This window comes from Rhinoraja longicauda, chromosome 37 (genome assembly GCF_053455715.1).
Source record: "Rhinoraja longicauda isolate Sanriku21f chromosome 37, sRhiLon1.1, whole genome shotgun sequence".
Lineage (NCBI taxonomy): Eukaryota > Metazoa > Chordata > Chondrichthyes > Rajiformes > Arhynchobatidae > Rhinoraja > Rhinoraja longicauda.
In genome coordinates this window covers 19040151-19064971 of record NC_135989.1, presented here as the reverse complement: position 1 = coordinate 19064971, position 24821 = coordinate 19040151, and the positions used below count along the sequence as shown (strand labels likewise).

Below are 24821 nucleotides of genomic sequence, written 5' to 3'. Positions count from 1 at the left end.
CTCATTTCCTTTTCACCTGACTCCCAGTCTGATGAAGCCAGCGTCTGTAGGTCCTTCCTACACACCTTGCATTCAATTCCATAAATCACTCCTCAGCAGTAATTCTTGATAACCATCTTCGTTATCTACGATATCACCCACTTTAGTGTCATCTGCAAACTGACTAATCGTGCCTCTACATTCTCATCAAAATCGCTGATATAAACCACAAACAGCAATGGGTCCAGCACTGAACCCTGAGGCACACCCACTGATCACAGGCCTCCTGTCCCAAAAACAACCTTCCACCATCACCCTCTCCTTCCTTCCAAGAAGCCAATTCTCTCTCCAGCCAGCTATCTCTCCCTGGATCCCAGGGGATCTAACCTTCCAGAGCAGCCTACCATGTGGAAACTTATCAAATGCCTTGCTCAAGGCCTCATAGACAACATCTACATCTTTGCCCTCATCAAGCTTTTAAAAAATATTTATGATTCAGTTTTTTGAAGAAGTAACCAAAAGTGCAAGATGTGCTGTTCATCTAGATACCCCTTTCATCTTGTGTCATATAAATGGATGGGAATTGTTTATAGGTATATGGGAAATGGGACTCGCCATATCGGCCGGCATGGACCAGTTGGGCCGACTTTCCATGCTGTAATAGGAATATAGATGAGTACAGTGCAGAGGGATCTAAGTGTTCCAACACAGAATGACAGGTAGGTTCAGCGAGAAGACTGTAAGGCAAACAGTATCTGGACCTTTATTGTGAGAGGCTTGGAGTTTAGAAATGGGGAGCGTTTTGTTCCAGTTATACAGGGTATTGGTGGTGAATCTGTGGAATTCATTGCCACAGAAGGCTGTGGAAGCCTTCAATGGATGTCAAGGCAGAGATAGGTTATTGATCAGTGCGGGTGTTAGGGGTTATGGGGAGAAGGCAGGAGAATGGGGTTAGGAGGGAGAGATAGATCAGCCGTGATTGAATGGCGGAGTAGACTTGATGGGCCGAATGGCCTAAATCTGCTCCTATCACTGATGACCATGAACTTATGACCCCTTTTGGTCCCTAATTTGAGGAAGGATGTCCTGGCATTGAAGGCAGCGCGGAAGAGGTTTCCCAGGCTGACCCTTGGGCTGTGTGTGGGGAGGAGGAGGGGGGGGGGGAGGAGGAGGTGGGGGGGGGGGGGAGGAGGAGGTGGGGGGGGGGGGGGAGGAGGAGGTGGGGGGGGGGGGGAGGAGGTGGGGGGGGGGGGGGAGGAGGAGGTGGGGGGGGGGGGAGGAGGAGGTGGGGGGGGGGGAGGAGGAGGGGGGGGGGGTGGGAGGAGGAGGTGGGGGGGGGGGAGGAGGAGGAGGTGGGGGGGGGGGGGGGGGGCGCTGCCCGCTGTGGGAGGGAGGGAGGGAGGGAGGGACACTGTGTAACGCAGTGTGGAGGCTGGGCTGGGCTGGGCAGGGTGGGCGGAGCGGCCGGAGTTGACCAGCGGGGGGGGGGGGGGGAGTCGGACTGTGGACCGGGATGTGGGCGGTGTGGGGGCGCCGCGGCTCCGGGATCCTCTTGTTGTTGCTGGCGGTGCACAGCGCCCGGGTGAGTGGGGGGGGGGGGGGGGGGAAGAGGGGTTGGAGGGGAGAGGGAGGTGTTAGATATGGGTGGGTGGGGTGTGGCTGTTGGATATGGGGAGTCCGCACGGGGAGGGGTTGTTGGGGTACGGCTGGAGCGGTAGGGGGTTGTTGGGGTACGGCTGGAGCGGTAGGGGGGGGGTGAGGGAGGGGACCCGGTTTCTCCGTCGCTGGGTGCGCATTCTATCGCCAGCCCGATGAGTGACTGTGTGAGAGACTGTGTGTCACTGTGTGTGTGTGTGTGTGACTGTGTGAGTGTCACTGTGTGTGTGTGTGTGACTGTGTGAGTGTCACTGTGTGTGTGTGTGTGACTGTGTGAGTGTCACTGTGTGTGAGTGTCACTGTGTGTGTGTGTGTGACTGTGTGAGTGTCACTGTGTGTGAGTGTCACTGTGTGTGTGTGTGTGTGTCACTGTGTGTGTGAGACTGTGTGTGTGTGTGTGTGTGTGTGACTGTGTGTGTGTGTGACTGTGTGTGTGTGTGTCACTGTGTGTGTGACTGCCTCTCTCTCTGTGTGAATGTACATCTGTGTCCCTCTGTCTGTCTCCCTGTCCGTGCTCTGACGCTCCGTCCAGTTATCTGTCTGTTGGTTGTGTGTGCGTCTCTCTCTCTCTCTCTCTCCGCACATCCCAGCCTCTGAGAAACCACCTCAACAAATTGCTTCTCGACACGGGGGTGATCCGGTGAGGGGGGGTGAGGGAAGGGGGGGAGGGAAGGGGGGGTGAGGGAAGGGGGTGAGGGAGGGAGGGTGAGGGAGGGAGGGAGGGGGGTGAGGGAGGGAGGGGGAGGGAGGGGGTGAGGGAGGGGGAGGGAGGGGGAGGGAGGGGGAGGGAGGGGGTGAGGGAGGGGGAGGGAGGGTGAGGGAGGGGGTGAGGGAGGGGGAGGGAGGGGGTGAGGGAGGGGGAGGGAGGGTGAGGGAGGGGGTGAGGGAGGGGGAGGGAGGGGGGGTGAGGGAGGGAGGGAGGGGGGGGTGAGGGAGGGGGAGGGGGAGGGAGGGGGGTGAGGGAGGGGGAGGGGGAGGGAGGGGGGTGAGGGAGGGGGAGGGAGGGGGAGGGAGGGGGAGGGAGGGGGGGGAGTGAGGGAGGGTGGGGTAGGGGGGGTGGGGTAGGGGGGGTGAGGGGGAGGGATGGAGGGAGGGAGGGAGGGAGGGAGGGAGGTGAGGGGGGGTGAGGGGGGGTGAGGGGGAGGGAGGGGGGTGAGGGGGAGGGAGGGGGGGTGAGGGGGAGGGAGGGGGAGAGAGGGAGGAGAGGGGGGAGAGAGGGAGGGGGAGTGAGGGGGATGGGGGGGTGAGGGAGGGAGTGAGGGGGATGGGGGGGTGAGGGAGGGAGAGAGGGGGGATGAGGGAGGAAGAGAGGGGGATGAGGGAGGGGGAGAGAGGGGATGAGGGAGGATGAGGGAGGGGGATGAGGGAGGGGGAGAGAGGGGGATGGGGATGAGGGAGGGGGAGAGAGGGGGATGGGGAGAGGGAGGGGGGCGAGGGGAAGAGGGAAGAGGGGGAGAAAGGGGAGAGAGGGGGAGGGGGAGAGAGGGGGAGGGGGAGGGGGTAGAGGGGAAGGGAGGGAGAGAGGGGGGCGAGGAGGAGGGGGATGGGGGGGCGAGGAGGAGGGGAGGAGAGGGGAGGGGGAGGTGAGGGGAGGAGAGGGGGAGATGGGAGGGAGAGGGAGGGAGGGGGAGAGAGGGGCAGGGGAGAGGGGCAGGGGAGAGAGAGGGGGGAGGGGGAAAGAGGGGGAGGGGAGAGAGGGGAAGGGGGGGAGAGAGGGGGAGAGAGGGGGAGGGGAGAGAGGGAGGGGGAGGGGGAGAGAGGAAGGGGGAGAGAGGAAGGGGGGAGGGGAGAGAGGAAGGGGAGAGAGGAAGGGGGAGAGGTGGAGGGGAAGGAGGGGAAAGAGAGGTGGAGAGGGGGCGGGAGAGAGGAGGGGGGAGAGGGGAAGGGGAAGAGGGGGCGGGAGAGGGGGGGAAAGGGGAGAGGGGGGGAAGAGAGGGGGAGGGGAAAGAGGGGGAAATAGGGGGAGGGGAGGGGGAGGGGGAGGGGAGGGAGGTGGAGAGAGGGGGAGGGGGAGAGAGGGGGAGGGGAGAGAGAGGGCGAGGGGGAGAGGGTAGAGAGGAAGGGAGGGAGATAGGGGGGCGAGGAGGAGGGGGATGGGGGGGCGAGGAGGAGGGGAGGGAGGGGGAGAGAGGAGAGAGGGGCAGGGGAGAGAGAGGGGGAAGGGGGAAAGAGGGGCAGGGGAGAGAGGGGGAGGGGGAAAGAGGGGGAGGGGGAAAGAGGGGGAGGGGGAGAGAGGGGGAGGGGGAGAGAGGAAGGGGGGAGAGAGGGGGAGAGAGGAAGGGGGAGGGGGAGAGAGGAAGGGGGGAGGGGAGAGAGGTGGAGGGGAGGGAGGGGAAAGAGGGGGAGAGAGGTGGAGAGGGGGCGGGAGAGAGGAGGGGGAAGGGGAAGAGGGGGCGGGAGAGGGGGGGGAAGGGGAGGGGGAAGAGGGGAAGGGGAAGAGGGAGGGGGGGAAGAAGGAGGGGGAGAGAGAGGGGGAGGGGAAAGAGGGGGAGGGACGGGGAAATAGGGGGAGGGGAGGGGAGGTGGAGAGAGGGGGAGGGGGAAAGAGAGGGGGGAGAGGGGGAAGGGACAGAGGGGGCGGGATAGGTGGGGAGAGAGGGGAGGGGAAAGAGGGGGAGGGGAGGGAGGGGGAGGGGAGGGAGGTGGAGGTGGAGAGGGGGGGAGAGGGAGAGGGAGGGGGAGAGGGCGAAGGGGAAGAGGGGGGAAAGGGGAGAGGGGGGAAAGGGGAGAGAGGGGAAGGGGAGAGAGAGGGAGGAGAGAGAGGTGGGGAGGGGTGAGAGAAGGGGAGGGAGGAGAGAGAGGGGAGGGAGAGAGAGGGGAGGGGAGAGAGAGGGGGAGAGAGAGGGGAGGGGGAGAGAGAAGGGGAGATAGGGAAGTGGAGGGGGAAAGAGGGTGAGGGGGAAAGAGGGGGAGGGGGAAAGAGGGGTAGAGAGAAGGGGAGGGGTAGAGAGAAGGGGAGGGGGAGAGAGAAGGGGAGGGGGAGAGAGATGGGGAGGGGGAGAGAGATGGGGAGGGGGAGAGAGAAGGGGAGGGGGAGAGAGATGGGGAGGGGGCAGCTCAAGCTCAGCAATGTTGAGCCTATGTGCCTCAAATTTTCATTCCAAAGCTGGAAGCAAAGGGGAGAGATGATAGGTTTAAATGTGAGTGGCGATGATTGCAGCTGTGCATTCCCATGGCCAATGCTGATGGGGATGTGGGAATGCCTCTAGATTTACATCTGATGCCCCAATAATCCCCACACTCCAAGCATCAGCATCACACTAACAATATATACAGCGTCACACAGCACAGGGACAGGCCCTTCAGCCCCCCAGGTCTGTGCTAACCATCAAGTAGCCATTTAGAGGAATCTTTCACATCCCATTTTATTCCTCCTGCATCAGCTTCCCCCAGACCCACCCCTCACCCACACAGTGGGGCAATTAACCCACCCACTCGGCACGTCTTTGGAATGTTGGAGGCAACCGGAGCACCCGGAGGAAACCCACACGGTCACAGGGAGAACGTGCAAACTCCACACAGACAGCACTGGAGATGAGGATTGAAGTCGGCTCACTGGAGTTTTTGACCGTTTCACAAAGTTGTGGAGACCTGTCCCAGGATTCAGCCTGTGGTCTCCCAGCCCATGTGACGACGGGGCAGAGGGTAGCTGGATCGGGGAGGAAAGGGCAGTTTGGGTGCTGGAGGGGGAGAGGGCACTCGAACCGTACTTGCTCTAAACATATTTACAAAGCAGAATAGGAGAAATAACGCCACACAGCATGGAAACAGGCCCTTCAGCCCGCCTTGCCCACACTCACCCCACATACACTAGTCCTACCTGCCTGCATTTGGCCCATATCCTTCTAAACCTATCCATGTACCTGCCCAAATGTTTTTGGATGTTGTGAGAGTCCCTGCCTCAACTGTCTCCTCTGCATTTACCCAATTTAATTCCCTCATGATCTTATGCACCTCAATAAGATCACACCTAATCCCCCTGCGCTCTAAGGAATAAAATCCTCGTCAGCCTAACCTCTCCCGATAGCTCAGGCCCCAGTATCCTGACAAGATCCTTGTAAATCATCTCTGCCCCCTTTCTAGCTTATCACCATCTTTCCTACAACAGGATAATCCAAATTGATCACAATACTCCCTATGTGGCCACATCAATGTCCTGTACAAGTGTAACTGTTGCTGCTGCCAATGCTGCCCCTTGTCTCTGCAGTCTGTCAGGCTGAGGGATGGTTGGCAAGTCTACAGCTCAGCGCAGGACCCTGATGGACGATGCATCTGCACTGTGGTGGCTCCAGAGCAGAACCTGTGCTCCAGGGATGCGTGGACCAAGCAGCTCCAGCAACTCCTGGAGAAGGTAGGTTCCTCGGTGGCGTCCTGTGACAGTTTCAGTTTGGTTTATTGTTACGTGTACCGAGGTACAGTGAGAAGCTTGTGTTGCGCGCTGTCCAATCAGCGGAAAGACAATGCATGATTACAATCGATCCATTTACAGTGTACAGATACATGATAGGTGAATAACGTTTAGTGCAAGGTAAAGCCAGTAAAGTCCGATCAAGGATAGTCCAAGGGTCATCAAAGGTGTAGATAGTAGTTCAGCACTGCTCTCTGGTTGTGGTGCTTGCCTGATAACAGCTGGGTAGAAACTGTCCCTGAATCTGGAGGTGTGCATTTTCACACTTCTCTACCTTTTACCTGATGGGAGAGGGGAGAAGAGGGAGTGACCGGGGTGAGACTGGTCCTTGATTATGCTGCTGTCCTTGCTGAGGCAGCGTGAGATGTAGATGGAGTCGATGGAAGGGAAGTTGGTTTGTGTGGTGGTCTGGGCTGCTGGCCTTGCTGAGGCAGCGTGAGATGTAGATGGAGTCGATGGAAGGGAAGTTGGTTTGTGTGGTGGTCTGGGCTGCTGGCCTTGCCGAGGCAGCGTGAGGTGTAGATGGAGTGGGTGGAAAGGAGGTTGGTTTGTTTGATGGTCTGGGCTGCTGGCCTTGCTGAGGCAGCGTGAGATGTAGATGGAGTCAATAGAAGGGAAGTTGGTTTGTGTGGTGGTCTGGGCTGCATCCACAACTTGCTGCATTTTCTTGTGGTCTTGTGATGCATCCCGATAAAATGCTGTTTGTGGTGGCCAGAGATTGTCACAACAGTTCATGGCAGCAAGTAATAAGATTAGTTCCTAATCCAACAAACAAACACTCGACTTTGGGGCAGCAAATGGTGTATTTGGTAGAGTCACTGCCTCATCGTTGCAGAGATTCAGGTTTGGATCCAGACCTACAGTGCTGTCTGTGTGATGTGTTCACACGTTCTCTCTATCACTCTCACGTAATCGTAACATTAAGCAGCATAGAAACAGGCCCTTCAGATGAACCTGTCCATGTTGACCCAGCCATATAACTGGCTAGACTCATTAATAAAGATGGCAAACAAGACTGGACCAAGAACTGATCCCAGCTAATTGGCTGCTGTAATATGTCTCAAGTATATGTGTGAGTGTTAGAATCTTGGATGGGAAGGTGGGGAAAATAAAATGGGATTAGTGTAAAAGGGGCTGGTTTAGCAAGATATGTTGGTCAGCATGGACAGGTTGGGTCAAGAGACCTGTTTCTGTGCTGGATAGTTAGTTAGATAGGACTGAAGGCCTGTTTCTGTGCAGAAACTACCTGTACAACACAAAAACAGCCCCTTCATCCCAACCAGTGTACAGTAACCAAGTAAGTGCCTGTCTGAGCAGCTCGTCCCATTTCCCTGCACGTTGCCCACATCCCACTGAACCTTTCATCATCATATCATATATCATATATATACAGCCGGAAACAGGCCCTTTCGGCCCACCAAGTCCGTGCCGCCCAGCGATCCCCACACATTTACACTATCCTACACCCATTAGGGACAATTTTTTACATTTACCCAGCCAATTAACCTACATACCTGTACGTCTTTGGAGTGTGGGAGGAAACCGAAGATCTCGGAGAAAACCCACGCAGGTCACGGGGAGAACGTACAAACTCCTTACAGTGCAGCACCCGTAGTCAGGATCGAACCTGAGTCTCCGGCGCTGCATTCGCTGTAAAGCAGCAACTCTACCGCTGCGCTACCGTGCCGCTACTGCGCTACCGTTCCCATCCATGTACCTGTCCAACTGTGCTAAAGTACCTGCCTCAACTACTTTCTCTGGCAGCTCATTTCAAATACCTACTATCCGGAGCGGCACGGTGGTGCAGTGGTAGAGCAGAGACCCTGGTTCAATCCTGAGTACGGGCGCTGTCTATGCGGAGTTTGTACGTTCTCCTTGTGTCCTCGTGAGTTTTCTCCGGGTGCTCCAGTTTCCTCCCACACTCCAAAGACGTGCAGGTTTGTAGGTTAACTGGCTTCGGTAAAAATTGTAAATTGACCCTGGTGTGTGTAGGATAGTGTTAATGTGCAGGGATCGCTGGTCGGCGTGGATGCGGTGGGCCGAAGGGCCTGTTTCCGCAATGTATCTCTAAACTAAACTAAACTCTGTGTGAAAAAACTGCCCCTCAGATTACTGAGAATTCTTTTTCCTCTCACCTTAAACCTATGCCCTCTAGTTCCTGATTCCCCTAGCCGAGAAAAAATCTACATAAAACCCATGGTGATGGAAACACTCAGCAGGTCAGTCAGCATCTCTGGAATAAAAACAGGGACAAAGTTCACATTTCACGTTTGGAATCTTTTGGCAGAACTGGGTGTGAAGTTCTGAAAGAGTCTAATGAAAGGTATTCAAGCCGAAATATAAACTAATTTCTTTCTCCACGGGTGCTTCCCAACCCGCTGAGTGTTCCTGCATTTTCTGTTAGTTTGTTGAGTTTCCAGCATCTGCAGGTTTTTGATTTCCAAACTGACTTCTGCTTGATGATAGGTGCAGAACATGTCTCAATCTATTGAAGTTCTGAATCTAAGGACCCAGAGGGACTTCCAGTATGTCTTGAAAATGGAAAGTCAAATGAAAGGAATGAAGGGCCAATTCCATCAAATCGAGGACGATCGAAAGACACTGATGTCGAGGCATTTCCAGGTACGATGGAACAGCAACTGGTTGTGGCAAGGAAGTGGTGGGGAGAAGAGTGTTGGGGGGAAACGTGTTATTCTGACTAGGGGTTTGTGACCAACAGTGTTCTGCAAGGATTAGTGCTGGGTCATAGAGGCATAGTGTGGAAACAGGCATTCGGCCCAACTTGCCCACACCAGCCAACAAGTCCCAGCTACACTAGTCTCACCTGACCGTGTTTGGCCCATATCTCTCTCAACAGGGTTAGCAGGTTTGTGGATGACACCAACATTGGTGGTGCCATGGACAGTGAAGGTTACCAGAGGTTACAACGGGATCTGACTCAAAAGGGGAAATGGGCTAAATTGGCAGATAAGTGTGAGGTGTTAGAAACATAGAAAAATAGGTGCAGTAGGCCATTCGGCCCTTCGAGCCAGCACCGCCATTCAATATGATCATGGCTGATCATCTAAATCAGTACCCCGTTCCTGCTTGCACCCCATATCCCTTGATTCCTTTAGCGCTAAGAGCAAAATCTAACTCTCTCTTGAACACATCCAGTGAGTTGGCCTCCACTGCCTTCTTCGCAGGGAATTCCACAGATTCACAACTCTCTGGATGAAAAGGTTTTTCCTCATCTCAGTCCTAAATGGCCTACCTCTTATTCTTAAACTGTGACCCCTGGTTCTGGACTCCCCCAACATCGGGAACATTTTTTCTGCATCTAGCCTGTCCAATCCTTTAAGAATTTAATGTTTCTATAAGATCCCCTCTCATCCTTCTAAATTCCAGTGAATACAAGCCCAGTCCACCCAGTCTTTCATCATATGTCAGTCCCGCCACCCTGGGAATTAACCTGGTGAACTTACGCTGCACTCCCTCAATAGCAGTAATGTCCTTCCTCAAATTAGGAGACCAAGATTCCTCACAATACTCCAGGTGCGGTCTCACCAGGGCCCTGTACAACTGTAGTAGGACCTCCTTACTCCTAAACTCAAATCCTCTCGCAATGAAGGCCAACATGCCATTAGCGCTTTGTTGCCCTTTCATTAGTTAAACCAGGGCAGGATTTACACCGTAAATGACGGGTCCTGGAGAATGTTGTAGAACAGAGACACCTGGGAGTATAAGTATATAATTCTCTGAAAGGGCAAACACAGATAGACAAGGTGATGAAAACAGCATTTGGCATTCTTGCTTTCATCGGTCAGGACATCATCTGACAACTGAACAAGATGTTGGTGAGACCCGAAGTATTGTGTGTTGTTTTAGTAACCCAGCTCTCGGCAGGATGTCATTTTACTTGAAAAGGTGCAGACACGATTTGTGGGTTGTTAGCAGGAATGGAGGGCCTGAGTAACAGTCAAGGAGAAGCAGGCTTGCTTGGGACTTTGTTTCATGGAGTGATGGAGACTGAGGAATGACCTGCTGGATGGTTGTACAATTATGCGAGGCTGAGATAAGTGAATGGTCGCAGTCCTTCTCCAAGGATGAGGGAGTATATATCTAAAGCACATCTGAATAACAGGTGTCACATGGAGGGTGGTGAGTGTGTGGAACAAGCTGCCACAGAAGATATAGAGCCACGTACCATTACACCATTTAAAATACATTTGAAGAGATTGTGGATGGGAAAGGTTTCGAGAGATATGGGTCAAGCACAGGCAAACAGAATTAGTTCAGATATACAATTTGGTTAGAATGGACAAGTTGGGTTGAAGGGCCTGTTTTCATTCTGTACAAGTATGACTAATTTTGTTCAGAGATACAACATGGAAACAGGTCCTTTGGCCCATCGAGTCCACGCTTACCATCGATCACCCATTCACAATCGTTCTGTTATCCCATTTTCTCACCCAATCCTACACACTAGAGGCCAATTAACCCTTTTGCACTGTTTTATTGAGGGAGGTCAAATGATAGGGGAAAGTATGCAGTAAATGATAGGACCTTAGGAAGATTGGCGTTTTTTTGGGGTGTAAATCACAGCTCCCTGGATGTGGCATATGTGGATAGGATGATGTAGATGACCTATGGCATGTTCGCCTTAGCGGTCGGGGCACTGAATGTGAAAGTTGCAGCAGTTCAGCTGTTGCAGCACTCTGCACAGTTGTGGTTGCAACACACTTGGAGGTTGCAGAGAGGTTTACCAGGAGATTGCCTGGTTTGGCTTAGCCATAAGGAGAGGTTGGGCAAACTTGGATTGTTTTCTCCTGGGGTGGAAATATTAAATACTAGAGTATAAGGTGAGATGGGGAAGACAAAGGAGATTGACAAGACAAATGTTATTACACAGCGTGCGTGTGTGCACCTGCAGCTCGGTGCGAGGAGTGGTGGTGGAGGCAGGTATTTCAGCAACATCCAAGAGCCATTTAGACAAACACATGAACAGGCAGAGAATAGTCAATAGTGGTTTATTTGTCACAGACACATAAATGTGTAGTGAAATGAAACATTACCCGCAGTATATATATGATATGATATGATATGATGATATGATATGAAGACCAATGAGAATAATCAATAAAAATGCAATAACACATACAATCACAACTAACACCAAACAAAAAGAAACATCCATCACAGTGAGTCTCCTCCAGTCACCTCCTCACTGTGATGGAAGGCCAAAATGTCTTTTTCTCTTCCCTGCCGTCTTCTCCCGCGGTCAGGCTGTTGGAGTTGCCACGTCGGGGCGGTCGGGGCTCCCGATATTGAAGCCCCCGCCGGACGGTAAATGACGGACTGTTACTCAAAGGGGACAGATTAGTCATACCCTCAACTATGAGGAACGACGTGCTGACCAGACTACCGCAATAACACCACAAATGTAACCAATCCTCTGCCTGTACATGGACCGTGTCCTTCTATTCCGGACTGACCAGACTACATGAAGGTCACCAGGGAGTGGTGAAGTGTAGAGAGCGTGTACGACGGTCAGTGTGGTGGCCTGGACTAAGTCAACAGCTGAACGAATTGGTCCTCAACTGCCGGACATGCAGCAAAGAGAGACAGAACCATACAGAGCCGCTGATGCCATCACAATACCCAGGCCGACCATGGCAAAAGCTGGGAGCTGACTTGTTCATGCTGGGAAGCAAGAACTACCTGCTGGTAGTGGATTATGCATCGAGATACGTGGAAATCGCTCCACTCAGCCCCACCAAGTCGACAGATGTAATCCACCACCTCAAATCAATGTTTGCACGTCACGGCATTCCGGAGACATTGGTCACAGACAATGGTCCTCAGTTTACCGGAACCGCCTTTGCTGCGTTTGCAAAGTCGTATGGTTCCCGCCATGTCACAAGCAGCCCGAGATATCCTCAGAGTAACGGGGAGGCCGAACGTGCAGTCAAGACAGTGAAGGGTCTCCTGAAGAAAGCGGCGGATCCCTACCTCGCTTTACTTGCATATAGAGCGACCCCACTGCAAAACGGGTACAGCCCAGCCCAACTCCTTATGGGGAGAAGGCTTCGCACTACGGTACCAACACTTCCAGCCCTGCTGAATCCTGCTCTTCCCGACAATGAAGTGGTTGCGTGGAAGGAAAAGGAGAAGAGAATCAGAGATGCACAACGGTACAACCTGCGGCATCGTGCATGGAGTCTCGACAGGCTCTTTCCCGGACAAGAAGTGTGGGTCACGGATCAAGGCGAAGCTGGAGCTGTGATCGGCAGCCACACCGCCCCCCGCTCTTACATCGTGGAGGGACCTCACGGGATGGTCAGGCGAAACCGTCGCCATCTAATTCCCATGAAACCCTTGCCGGACCAGAGTGGGGGTGGTATGAAAGAGCAACTCCCGGGTTGCATTCCAGAGCAGAGCTCAGCAGAACCACCAAAAGAGAACATTCCAGAGCAGAGCTCAGCAGAGCCACCAAAGGAGAACATTCCAGAACTGCCATCCACTCCCAGAACCAGGTTTGGGAGAAGAGTGGTGAGACCAGATAGGTTGAACTATAAGTGGGAAAAAAAAGAGAGTTTCACTAAGACAATGTGTTTACATGTACTTATGTTGAATTAATTTAGTTCAGATAGGAACAGACCTTCCAGCTAAAGAGGCAGAATAATCCTCTAAGGTCTGGTGAATCAACCGCAGTCTACCGATTGATTCTAGAAAGGGGAGATGTGGTGTTATTGCAATGTGCCTTTAAGACTACACAGGTCTTTTGGTAGAGGGGTCATCAGAGGGGGACAGGGAGGGAGGAGCCTGGGCGGGAGCAGATGTGCGGTTGAATAAACACTCACGTAAAAACACAGTCGGACTCACAGTATCTTTTTAAAGAACACAACAACATTGGCCTAATGTTCAGCACAGACATGGTTGAGCCGAACGACCGTTTCTATGCTGTACTGTTCCCTGGTAGACACAAAGTGCTGCAGTAACTCAGTTCTTTCCTACACTGTACTGTTCCCTGTTCTACATAAATTCAAGAAGCCGATTGTGATATGTAGGAAGGAACTGCAGATGCTGGGTTAAACCAAAGATAGCAGCACATTTGGAAAGTGGTGAAATCATCGGACAAAGTCAGCATGGATTTATGAAAGGCAAATCATATCTGACGAATCTTATAGAATTTTTCGAGGATGTAACTAGTAGAGTGAATAAGAGAGAACCAGTCGATGTGTTATATCTGGACTTTCAGAAGGCCTTCGACAAGGTCCCACATAGGAGATTGGTGTACAAACATAAAGCACACGGTATTGGGGGTTCAGTGTGGAGGTGGATAGAGAATTGGTTGGCGGACAGGAAGCAAAGAGTAGGAATAAACGGGTCCTTTTCGGAATGGCAGGCAGTGACTAGTGGGGTACCGCAAGGCTCAGTGCTGGGACCCCAGTTATTTACAATATATATTAATGATTTGGACGAGGGAATTGAATGTAACATCTCTAAGTTTGCGGATGACACGAAGCTGGGGGGCAGTGTTAGCTGTGAGGAGGATGCTAGGAGGCTGCAGAGTGACTTGGATAGATTAGGCGAGTGGGCAAATGCATGGCAGATGCAATATAATGTGGATAAATGTGAGGTTATCCACTTTGGCGGCAAGAACAGGAAAGCAGAGTATTACCTGAATGGTGGCCAATTAGGAAAAGGGGAGATGCAACGTGACCTGGGTGTCATGGTGCACCAGTCATTGAAAGCAAGCGTGCAGGTGCAGCAGGCAGTGAAGAAAGCGAATGGTATGTTGGCATTCATAGCAAGAGGATTTGAGTTTAGGAGCAGGGAGGTTCTGCTGCAGTTGTACAGGGCCTTGGTGAGACCGCACCTGGAGTATTGTGTACAGTTTTGGTCTCCTAATCTGAGGAAAGACATTCTAGCTTTAGAGGGAGTACAGAGAAGGTTCACTAGATTGATCCCTGGGATGGCAGGACTTTCATATGAAGAAAGACTGGATAGACTGGGCTTATACTCGCTGGAATTTAGAAGACTGAGGGGGGATCTTATAGAAACATATAAAATTCTTAAGGGGTTGGAGAGGCTAGATGCGGGAAGATTGTTCCCGATGTTGGGGAAGTCCAGAACCAGGGGTCACAGCTTAAGGATAAGGGGGAAGTCATTTAGGACCGAGATGAGAAAACATTTCTTCACACAGAGAGTGGTGAATCTGTGGAATTCTCTGCCACAGAAGGTAGTTGAGGCCAGTTCATTGGCTATATTTAAGAGGGAGTTAGATGTGGCCCTTGTGGCTAAAGGGACCCTTCTTCAGACTGAGTGTCAGGGGAAAGGGAAACGAGATATATAGATGGTGAGAAAGAGATAAAGAACAAATGAATGAAAGATATGCAAAAAAAATAATGATGGTAAAGGAAACAGGCCATTGTTAGCTGTGGGCTAGGTGAAAACGAGTTACAGGCAATGAGACTCAACAAGACGACTTTGAAGCTGGGAAGACTTGGGTGGGGAAGGGATGGAGAGAGAGGGGATGCAGGGGTTGCTTGAAGTTAGAGAAATCAACAATCATACCGCTGGGGTGTAAGCTGCCAAGCGAAATATGAGATGCTGTTCCTCCAATTTGCGTTTGGCCTCTGACAATGGAGGAGGCCCAGGACAGTGTGGGAATAGGAGGGGGAGTTTGGCAATTGAGCGATCAGGTAGGTCCAGGCAGACTGAACGAAGGTGTGCAGTGACCCGCTGAGATACTCCAGCTTTTTGTGTGTAAGTCACTGAAAGGAAGCATGCAGGTACAGCAGGCAGTGAAGAAAGCCAATTAAATGTTGGCGTACATAACAAGAGGAGTTGAGTATAGGAGCAAAGAGGTCCTTCTGCAGTTGTACAGGGAGGGCCCTAGTGAGACCGCACCGGGAGTACTGTGTGCAGTTTTGGTCTCCAAATTTGAGGAAGGATATTCTTGCTATTGAGGACGTGCAGTGTAGGTTTACTAAGTTAATTCCCAGAATGGCGGGACTGTCGTATGTTGAAAGACTGGAGCTACTAGGCTTGTATACACTGGAATTTAGAAGGATGAGAGGGGATCTTATCGAAACATATAAGATTATTAAGGGGTTGGACACGTTAGAGGCAGGAAACATGTTCCCAATGTTGGGGGAGTCCAGAACCAGGGGCCACAGTTTAAGAATAAGGGTCATTTAGAACGGAGATGAGGAAAAACTTTTTCAGTCAGAGAGTTGTAAATCTGTGGAATTCTCTGCCTCAGAAGGCAGTGGAGGTCAATTCTCTGAATGCATTCAAGAGAGAGCTGGATAGAGCTCTTAAGGATAGCGGAGTCAGGGGGTATGGGGAGAAGGCAGGAACGGGGTACTGATTGAGAATGATCAGCCATGATCACATTGAATGATGGTGCTGGCTGGAAGGGCCGAATGGCCTCCTCCTGCACCTGTTGTTTATTGTAAGTTGCTTGTGTTGATTTGCAGGAGCTGAAGGAGAAGATGCGTGAGCTCCTGCCGCTGATCCCAGTGCTGGAGCAGTACAAGACCGACAGCAAACTCATCTTGCAGTTCAAGGAGGAGGTGAGGAACCTCTCGGCTGTGCTGACTGGCATCCAGGAGGAACTCGGTACCTTCGATTATGAGGAGCTGCACCAGAGAGTGTTGAACCTGGAGACCCGGCTCCACGACTGCATGAAGAAACTCTGTGAGTTACCTCTCCTGCTGAAACTCTGCTCATGAGGGAGGGCATGTGGAAAACCTCTCACGTGAAAGTGACCATTTCATAATCCCAGTCACCATTCAGCCGCCATGGACACAAGCCCTTCAACCCATCAAGTCCAGGCCAACCCCATCGCCCACCCATTTACACCAATCACTGAGTCTGTCGGTACACACAGGCCCTTCAACCCATCATGCCAACCCCATCGCCGACCCATTCACGCCAATCACTGAGTCTGTCGGCAGACACAGGTCCTTCAGCCCATCAAGTCCAGGCCAACCCTATCGCCCACCCAATCAATGAGTCTGTCGGCACAGACACAGGCCCTTCAGCCCATCATGCCAACCCTCATCCACCCATTAACACTAATCACCGCGTCACCACAGAAACAGGCCCTTTGACCCTCTGAGTCCACGTCGACCATCAGGTACACTAACCCTACACAAATCCCATTTTATTATTCCCGCATTTCCATCAACTCCCCTGTAAATGACTCGATTGTAATCATGTGTTGTCTTTCCGCTGACTGGATAGCGGCGCAACAAAAGTTTCTCACTGTAGTGATCAGCCATGATCGCATTGAATGGCGGTGCTGGCTCGAAGGGCTGAATGGCCTACTCCTGCACCTATTGTCTATTGTCTACCTCGGTACATGGGACAATAAACTAAACTGCCTCTAGACTCTATCACGCTACTAAACTGCCTCTACACTCTATCGTTCCATGCACAGAAGGGGTCATTTACAGTGACCACCAACCTGCACAGCTCTGAGATGTGGGAGGAAAGTGGAGCACCCAGGGTGAACCCACACAGTCACAGAGAGAACATGAAACCTTGGGGGAAGTGAGTCACAACAAGTGGTTAAGAAGCCAGATGGCATCTTGGTCTTTATCGCAGGCGGGTTGGAGTTGAGACACTTGGAGCTTTGTTAGGGAGCACTGCAGGGAGCACTGATCATGCCACATCCAGAACACTGGCCACAGTATTGGTCCCGAAATTCCTCGTATGTTGCAAAACATACTTGACTAATAAAGTATGATTATGATCATGATTATTTAAGTAAGGATATAGTGGCATTGGAGGAAGTCCAAAGGAGATTTAGATTTACCAAGCAAATTCCTGGAATAAAAGGAAGCTATTCAGATTGTCTGCATTTTAGGAGCAATCCCAGACCCCTGCCATTCTCTGTCAAAATGCCACACTTCCTTGACGTCCCAAAATGCAGCACCTCGCAGATATCTGAATGAAACCCCGTTCTTTGACCCAATTACCAAGTTGATCAAGATCCCACTGTACTTGTTGATAGGACACCACTAGTCACGGGCCCTCAACCTGAAAACCAGCCTTCCACCAGCACCCGCTGCTTCCCACCGTTTGTATCAAGTTAGCTCCAACCACCAAATGCAAGAGTAACATAGAACATAGAACATAGGTGCAGTAGGCCATTCGGCCCTTCCACCAGCACCCGCTGCTTCCCACCATTTGTATCAAGTTAGCTCCAACCACCAAATGCAAGAGTAACATAGAACATAGGTGCAGTAGGCCATTCGGCCCTTCCACCAGCACCCGCTGCTTCCCACCGTTTGTATCAAGTTAGCTCCAACCACCAAATGCAAGTAACATAGAACATAGAAAATAGGTGCAGTAGGCCATTCGGCCCTTCGACCAGCACCGCCATTCAATATGATCATGGATGATCATCCAAAATCAGTACCCCCGATCCTGCTTTCTCCCCAAATCCCTTGATTCCGTTAGCCCTAAGAGCTATATCTAACTCTCTCTTGAAAACATCCCGTGAATCAGCCTCGACTGCCCAGAGAATTCCACAGATTCACAACTCTCTGGATGAAAACGTTTTTCCTCATCTCTGTTCTAAATGGCCTACCCCTTATTCGTAAACTGTGACCCCTGGTTCTGGATTCCCCCAACATCGGGAACATTTTTCCTGCATTTAGCCTGTTCAGTCTCTTAGGAATTTTAATATGTGTCTAAAAGATCCCCTCTCATCCTTCTAAATTCCAGTGAATATTAGCCCAGTCCACCCATTCTTTCATCACATGTCAGTCCCGTCATCCCGGGAATTAACCTCGTGAACCTACGCTGCACTCCCTCAATAGCAAGAATGTCCTTCCTCAAATTAGGAGACCAAAACTGCACACAATACTCCAGGTGTGGTCTCACCAGGGCCCTGTACAACAGCAGTAGGACCTCCTTGCTAACTCAATGGGTTAGGCACCATCTGTGGAGGGAATGGGTATGCAATGTTTTGGGTCGTGACCTTTCTTCAGGCTGATTGTAGCAGGGTGATAAATCTGGAAAAGAGGTGGCGGTGGAACAAGCGATATGTGGATACGGATGGCAGGGGTCTGATTGGCAGATGGGTGGAGTAAGTGACAAAGGCTAGAGATGAAAGGGAGACAAAAGGCTGTCAGATTATGGAGAGGAATGAAATGTAAAGTCAGAGTGAGGGATATAGGTGGAGGGGCAGAGCGTAATGGTGGGAAGAATCGGTGCATATTATGGTTAGGGAGGCACAGGAAAGAGAGAGGGAAAGTTGGGTGTAATTGGAAAATTCAATGTTCAGACTGTTGGGTTGGAAGCTACCCCGGCTGGATATGAGTTCCTTGTGTCGCCTGTCTGTATCTCATGTAATCTAACCCTCCAGAGAAACCTCCACGCCGAACCATGCTGAAGGTAGACACAAAACGCTGGAGTAACTCAGCGGGTCAGGCAGCATCTCTGGAGAGGAGGAATGGATGACGTTTCGGGTCGAGACCCTTCTCCTCCTCCTATAATTCTAATCTGGCTTCCCTCAGGGTGCTTGGATCAGCCCCTGGACATTAATCTACCTTCATGCATTTCCAGAAGTATATCACCTCCCCTGTTGGAACGTCCCATTAACTTTCTTGAGTCCTTGTGAAATCCACTTGGGTACCTTGCATATCCTGGATATGCAAAACAAAGAGTTTCACTCTGGTTTGTCATGTGCCAATAAAGTTTTAATTCATTCATTCCTTCAGTCACATGGTTACAGAGCGAAGGTATCCACTGAGAAACCAGTGGGCTTCTTGCACGGTGTGTGGAGTGAGAGATCACCTGCAGCATTATGATCATTGTAAATTAATTTGGCAGCGTGTGGCAAACTGATGAAGATCAGTCTCCCGATCACGGTGAAGGTGTCTGGGACCAGGTTTGGGGCATGGATGACTGACCCTCTCGCAGCACAGACGGAGGACAAGGTTGGTGCGTGGTGGGGCTGGGGACGGAGCAGAGGGAGGAGGAGGTAGGTGGGTGGTGATGGTTGGGTGGGGTAGTGATGGGTGGGGGGTGGTGATGTGTGGGGGAGTGGTGATGGGTGGGTGGGATTGTGATGGGTGGGGGGTGGTGATGTGTGGGGGGGTGGTGATGTGTGGGGGGGTGGTGATGGGTGGGGGTTTGGTGATGGGTGGGGGGGATTGTGATGGGTGGAGTGATGGGTGGGGGTGGTGATGGGTGAGTTTATCGATGGGTGGGTGGGGTGGGGGTTGATGAATGGGGGGGGCAGTGGTGATGGGTGGGGGGGTGGTGATGGGTGAGTTTATCGATGGGTGGGTGGGGTGGTGATGGGTGGGGGGTGGTGATGCGTGGGGGGTTGATGGGGGTGGGGGGGGGTACTCAGGCAGGTGGACAGTGAGGGAGGAGTTCCACTGACCAGGTGCTCTCATGGCAGAGTTCAGCCCACGGACTCTGTGCTGACCATCAGGAATCATTCAATATGGAAACATTCCAATGTCTCCCCAATCTAATGAGACAGGACTTTCCCCTGCAAGATGTGCTGATTGTCCCTGATCAACGCCTGCCTTTCCGCTGTACATGGATGGCAGGCCGTGAGTTTGTCTCCTCTATGTTGCCTCACTGGTTTACCAACCTCCAATTACTTGCTGCTCTTCTTACACAAAGGGAGAACATTAGGTCTCCTCCAGTCTTGCCGTACCTTACCTGTGGCTAACGAAGACCAGGTCCCCAGTCATCTCCTTTGTTTCCCATCACACCTTGGGGTAGACCTCAGCAACCCTGCGGAATATCCACTATGATGATTCTAGAACCTTCTTAACACTGACCTGCTCTAGAGCATGTGAACCCCACCCTGAACTCATGACCTTCTACAACCATCTTTCTGGTAAATATAGAGACGTGTCCACACCGCCAGCCTCCAAACAAGGTTCTCCTCCGCTTCCTCAGGTCTACCCTCTTCCTTCTGATAAATTTACAAAATAGTATGGATTCTCCCTATTCTGCCAAGGATATGCCATGGACCCTGATCGTCCTCCTAGTTTATTCCTTACCTCCAGTGTTATTCCATGTCTCCACTTTGGAATAAATGTGCTTTTCAGGAAGTGGGACAGGTGGTGTACAAAGGGATCAGTGCTTGTGCCCAGCGACTTACAGTGTAGCACAAACCTCCAATCATCTGTTAGATTCTTCAGGAATCCAGATGTGTTGGTATCTGGCCAGCGCAACTAGAGAGCAGTCCTGAACTACTATCTACCTCATTGATGACTATCATTGATCGGACTTTACTGGCTTTACCTTGCACTAAACGTTATTTCCTTACATTATATCTGTACAGGGTGAACGGCTCGATTGTAGTCATGTATTGTCTTTCTGCTGACTGGTTAGCACACAACATAAGCTTTTCACTGTACCTCGGTACACATGACCATAAACTAGACTGCTGAATGCTGTATTCCTCCTGAATCACCTGGGCCCTTTCCCCACTCCCCCTTTAGATTCGACGGGGCCTTTTTTCCTGCTCTCCCTTTAATGGAGTGACTTCATTGGAAAGTTTACTGTACTACCGTGCAACATCTTAAAAAAGAAGTGATTTAAGTGTGTTGGTGCATAAACAGGAGTCGGTCCGATGGTCTGGAAAGTGCACAGGGCCCTGTGTGTGCCGTGTTAGTGGAGTTTTGCTTCGTTTTGTTGGGCACAGTTGAAGCATGTGAGAGAATGTGTCGGAAGGAAGACTTTCCAGCAGTGGGAGAGTCTACAAGAGGTCACAGCCTCAGAATAAAAGGAAGTTACTTTACGAAGGAGATGAGGAGGAATTTCTTCAGTGGTGAATATGTAAAATTCTTTGTAACAGAAGGCTGTGGAGGCCAAGTCAGTGGATATTTTTAAGGCAGAGATAAATTCTTGATTAGTACGGGTATCAGGGGTTATGGGGAGAAGGCAAGAGAATAGGGTTAGGAGGGAGAGATAGATCAGCCATGATTGAATGGCGGGGTAGACTTGTATTGCCGAATGGCCTAATTCTGCTCGTATCACATATGACCATATGAACTGTAGATGCTGATTTTAAACCGAAGAGACACAAAAAGCTGGAGTAACTCAGCGGGTCAGACAGCATCTCTGGAGTAAAGGAATGGGTGATGTTTAAGGTCGAGACCCTTCTTCAGACTGAGAGTCAAGGGAAAGGGAAACAAGTGATATAGACAGTGATATAGAGATATAGAATAAAGTAATGAAAGATATGCAAAAAAGTAATTATGATAAAGGAAATAGGCCATTGTTAGCTGTGGGCTTGGTGAAAATGAGTAACAATGAGACTCAACAAGACCACTTTGAGCGAGTCCAATGGCTTGGGTGGGGGAGGCACAGAGAGAGAGGGGACACGAGGGTTACTTGGTTAGATAAATCAATATTCACACCGCTGGGTTGTAGGCTGGCCAAGCAAGAAATGAAACATGTGACTGGGGTTGCTGGTAACTGTGAGGGTGCTGGGGTTTCTCCTAGGTGTGGTACATGGATGGCTACACAAGCAGCAAGGTGGTGCGGGAATACCAATCCATGGCAGACTTTGTGAGCGGGGAGGATTATCGGCTGTTCCGCCTGCCGTACCCTTGGGCAGGCACCAATCACCTGGTCTACAACGGCTCCCTCTACTTCAACAAGTATCAGAGCAACACACTGGTCAGGTACAACTTCCAGTCGGGATCCGTGCAGGCCCAACGTAGCCTGGAGTACGCCGGCTTCAACAACGTGTACCCGTACACATGGGGGGGCTTCTCAGACATCGACCTCATGGCCGATGAGGGGGGCGTCTGGGCCATCTATGCCACCAATCAAAATGCGGGGAACATCGTGATCAGCAAGCTGGACAGCCAGTCACTGGAGGTGCAGCACAGCTGGAACACGGGCTACCCCAAGAGGAGTGCTGGGGAGGCCTTCATGATCTGCGGCACTCTCTACATCACCAACTCACACCTGACTGGTGCCAAGGTCTACTACGCCTACTCCACCAAGACCTCCAATTACGAGTACATCGACATCCCCTTCCACAACCAGTACTTCCACATCTCCATGCTGGATTATAACGCCAGAGACCGCACGCTGTATGCCTGGAACAATGGCCACCAAGTGCTGTTCAACGTCACTCTGTTTCACGTCATACAGACCCAGGAAGACATGGCATCTCCCAAAGAGCAGTAATGGGAACAAACTTCCCACCTGTTCAAGATTTCCAAACCTTCCTTTTCCTGGAGTGAGTTTTTCATAAAATAATGCCGAGGCTGTGATCTAGGTCCGTGTGTAAACTGTGTGTAAGTATAGCTGTGCTTCTGGAGATAAATCCTGTCCATCACCATCGTCAACACTATTGCAGTAAAACTCCGATAATCCAGCACACTCCCGCTTGGGAGGTGCCTGACAGGCAGATTCCTCACACTATTGAATGTTACAACTAATGCACCAACACATTTTTACTTCACTCCATTAGCAATTACACAGCAAAATGTATTTTCTGATCAACTCAGTGAGGTTAAAGGGAGATGGACACAAAATGCTGAAGTAACTCAGCGGGTCAGGCAGCATCTGTGGAGAGAAGGAATGGGTGATGTTTCAGGTCGAGACTGAGGAAGGGTCTTGACCTGAAACGTCACCCATTCCTTCTCTCCAGAGATGCTCCTGTCCCGCTGAGTTACTCCAGCTTTTTGTGTCTATCTTCGAAACATGTGGTGCTGTTCCTCCAATTTGTGTGTGGCCAAAGGGAGCCCAGGAAATGGAGTCCCAGTGAGTTTAAAGGAAGTATGGGAAATGGGCCCTGGATGTGTTTAAAGTTAGCGTGGTAAAGTATAAAATTGGGTATAAAGGGAACAGCTTCAGGGCTGTGCTGTTTAAAGATGTGTATTGGAACAGGTCCCAGTTGAGTTTAAGAGGAGAATGAGAAACAGGGCCCTCTTGTGCACAAAGGGAGCATTGGAACCAAGTATTGAAAGGAGAATATGAACAGGGCCGCTGTATGTTTGAAGAGGGAGTGAGAAACAGGACCCCTGTTGCTTCAAGGGAGTGGAGATAGGCCATGAGATAACCATGGTGGAGTTAAAGGGAGAGTGGGAATCGGCACTGATGCTGAAAACAACACCACAGCGGAATATCTGAATCTTACTGCAGATGCTTTTGTGAAGTGGACTTCATCTAATGTTTGGTTCATTCATCTTTAAAAGTAATCTTAATCTAGAAGTTGGATTGCCCCATTCTGGAGTTTAAATTCACAATGTATATTGTTAAATGTGCACTTTAATTAAATTGGCTGTGTGATAAAACAGCACTCCAATGGTTTAGTACAGGCAGTCCACAGATTCACCTTAGGATTTGAGCATTGTACCAACACAAATGGTTAAAGAAGTTGTATGCATATTCCTCAAAGTTTAGAAGGATGAAGGATAACCTTATTGAAATGCAGAAGATCCTCAGCACAAGACATGGTAGATGTTCAGATGTTCAATGAAGATTATGGTACAACTTTGTAAAGCATTGGTCAGGCCACAACGGAACTATTGTGTGCCGTTATGGTCACCACACCACAGGAAGGGTGTGTCTGGACTAGAGAGGGTGCAGAGATTTACCGGGAGGTTGCCTGGGATGGAGAGTTTCAGTAGAGAGTTTCAGTGATGAGGAGAGATGGTAGAGACTGGGTTTGTTTCCCTCAGACTAGACGAGGCTAAGGAATAATGTAATAAAGGTGGACAGAATGATGAGGGGGAGATAGAGTAGACAATGAAAAACTTTTTCACCATGGCAGAGGTATTTAAATTTAAATGGCATGTTCTTATGGTAAGGACTGGAAACAGAAAATATGTACAGGAGTAAGCCATTCGGCCCTTCAACCCAGCACCACTCTTCAATATGATCATGGCAGATCATCCAAAAACAATACCCCGTTCCTGCTTTCTTCCCATGTCCCTTGATTCCGACTAAGAGGTTTCCAGCGGATCTGAGGCGGGATTAGGGTTGGAAACTGGAACGTGCTGCCAGAGGGGCTGATCGACATTTTACAAGGACCTGAGCCAGGACTTGAATCAACGAGGCAGAGACGATCGTGGTCATTGGCACAGTGGGCCTCTGGCCTTGCATCTGACCTGTATCACTCTGTCCTGAAGATTACAGGAAGCACATCAAAAATTAACTAGATGCCAATAAGAGAGGACTCAAAAGCAGTCAGTCCCTGGGTAGTCAGCCAAGCTGATGTGCCTGGTCCAATTTCACAATAGGTGTGATCACAACCAGAGCAGAAATAGGAGCAAGAGTAGGCCATTCAGCCCATCGAGATGCACCACCATTAATGGCTGATCATACAAATACAGTCCTTGGTTCAGCTCTCTTGCTATATCTACAGTCCCTCAGTCCTAAACTCCGTGACTATATTTAATAATTCAATCCTCAGCTCTGTCTAATCCAAGCAAAATTGATTTTAAGCAGTTTTCTCTGGAAAAGTGACACCGAAGCATCCAACTTCTCGACCTACGTGTTTTTCTTCATTTAAATCAATGTTTTTATAAGATCATTGCAGCAAGAACGAATGTCTGACAAATGTTTTTCTAACTTTCCTCCTTGCTTATTGCTTTTTTCAGACTGGATTGATGTGGTCAAACATTACTGGTCAGATTGTAGCAATGTCTGTCTGTGTGTAAAGTGCAAAAAGTTTAATCATGTTGATCATTTGAAGAATATAATTCTAACTATTACACTGACTGTCATTTCATTGCAATGTTGTGTCAAAGCTAATTCAATTTTTAATACAATATGTCAGTTCCCA

The 24821-nt window shown here is 50.7% G+C and overlaps 1 protein-coding gene across 3 annotated transcripts; it reads left to right on the top strand.

The window, feature by feature from the left end:
• Window positions 1-1487: 1487 nt before the first annotated feature.
• On the top strand, window positions 1488-24821 carry LOC144610522 (noelin-3-like). Of its 3 annotated transcripts, XR_013549432.1 has the most exons (7): window positions 1488-1561; window positions 5843-5986; window positions 8510-8665; window positions 15511-15730; window positions 18878-18984; window positions 21521-22573; window positions 22704-24821. XR_013549432.1 is itself a non-coding variant. In XM_078429297.1 (6 exons), exons 1-6 carry the CDS (start codon window positions 1493-1495, stop codon window positions 22214-22216), a joined length of 1392 nt encoding a protein of 463 aa, XP_078285423.1. In that variant the 5' UTR covers window positions 1488-1492; the 3' UTR covers window positions 22217-24821. The 3 variants fall into 3 exon arrangements, 2 of the variants coding, with proteins under 2 accessions (XP_078285423.1, XP_078285424.1); XM_078429297.1 differs by having other exon boundaries at window positions 21521-24821; XM_078429298.1 differs by lacking the exon at window positions 1488-1561 and adding an exon at window positions 1808-2275 and having other exon boundaries at window positions 21521-24821.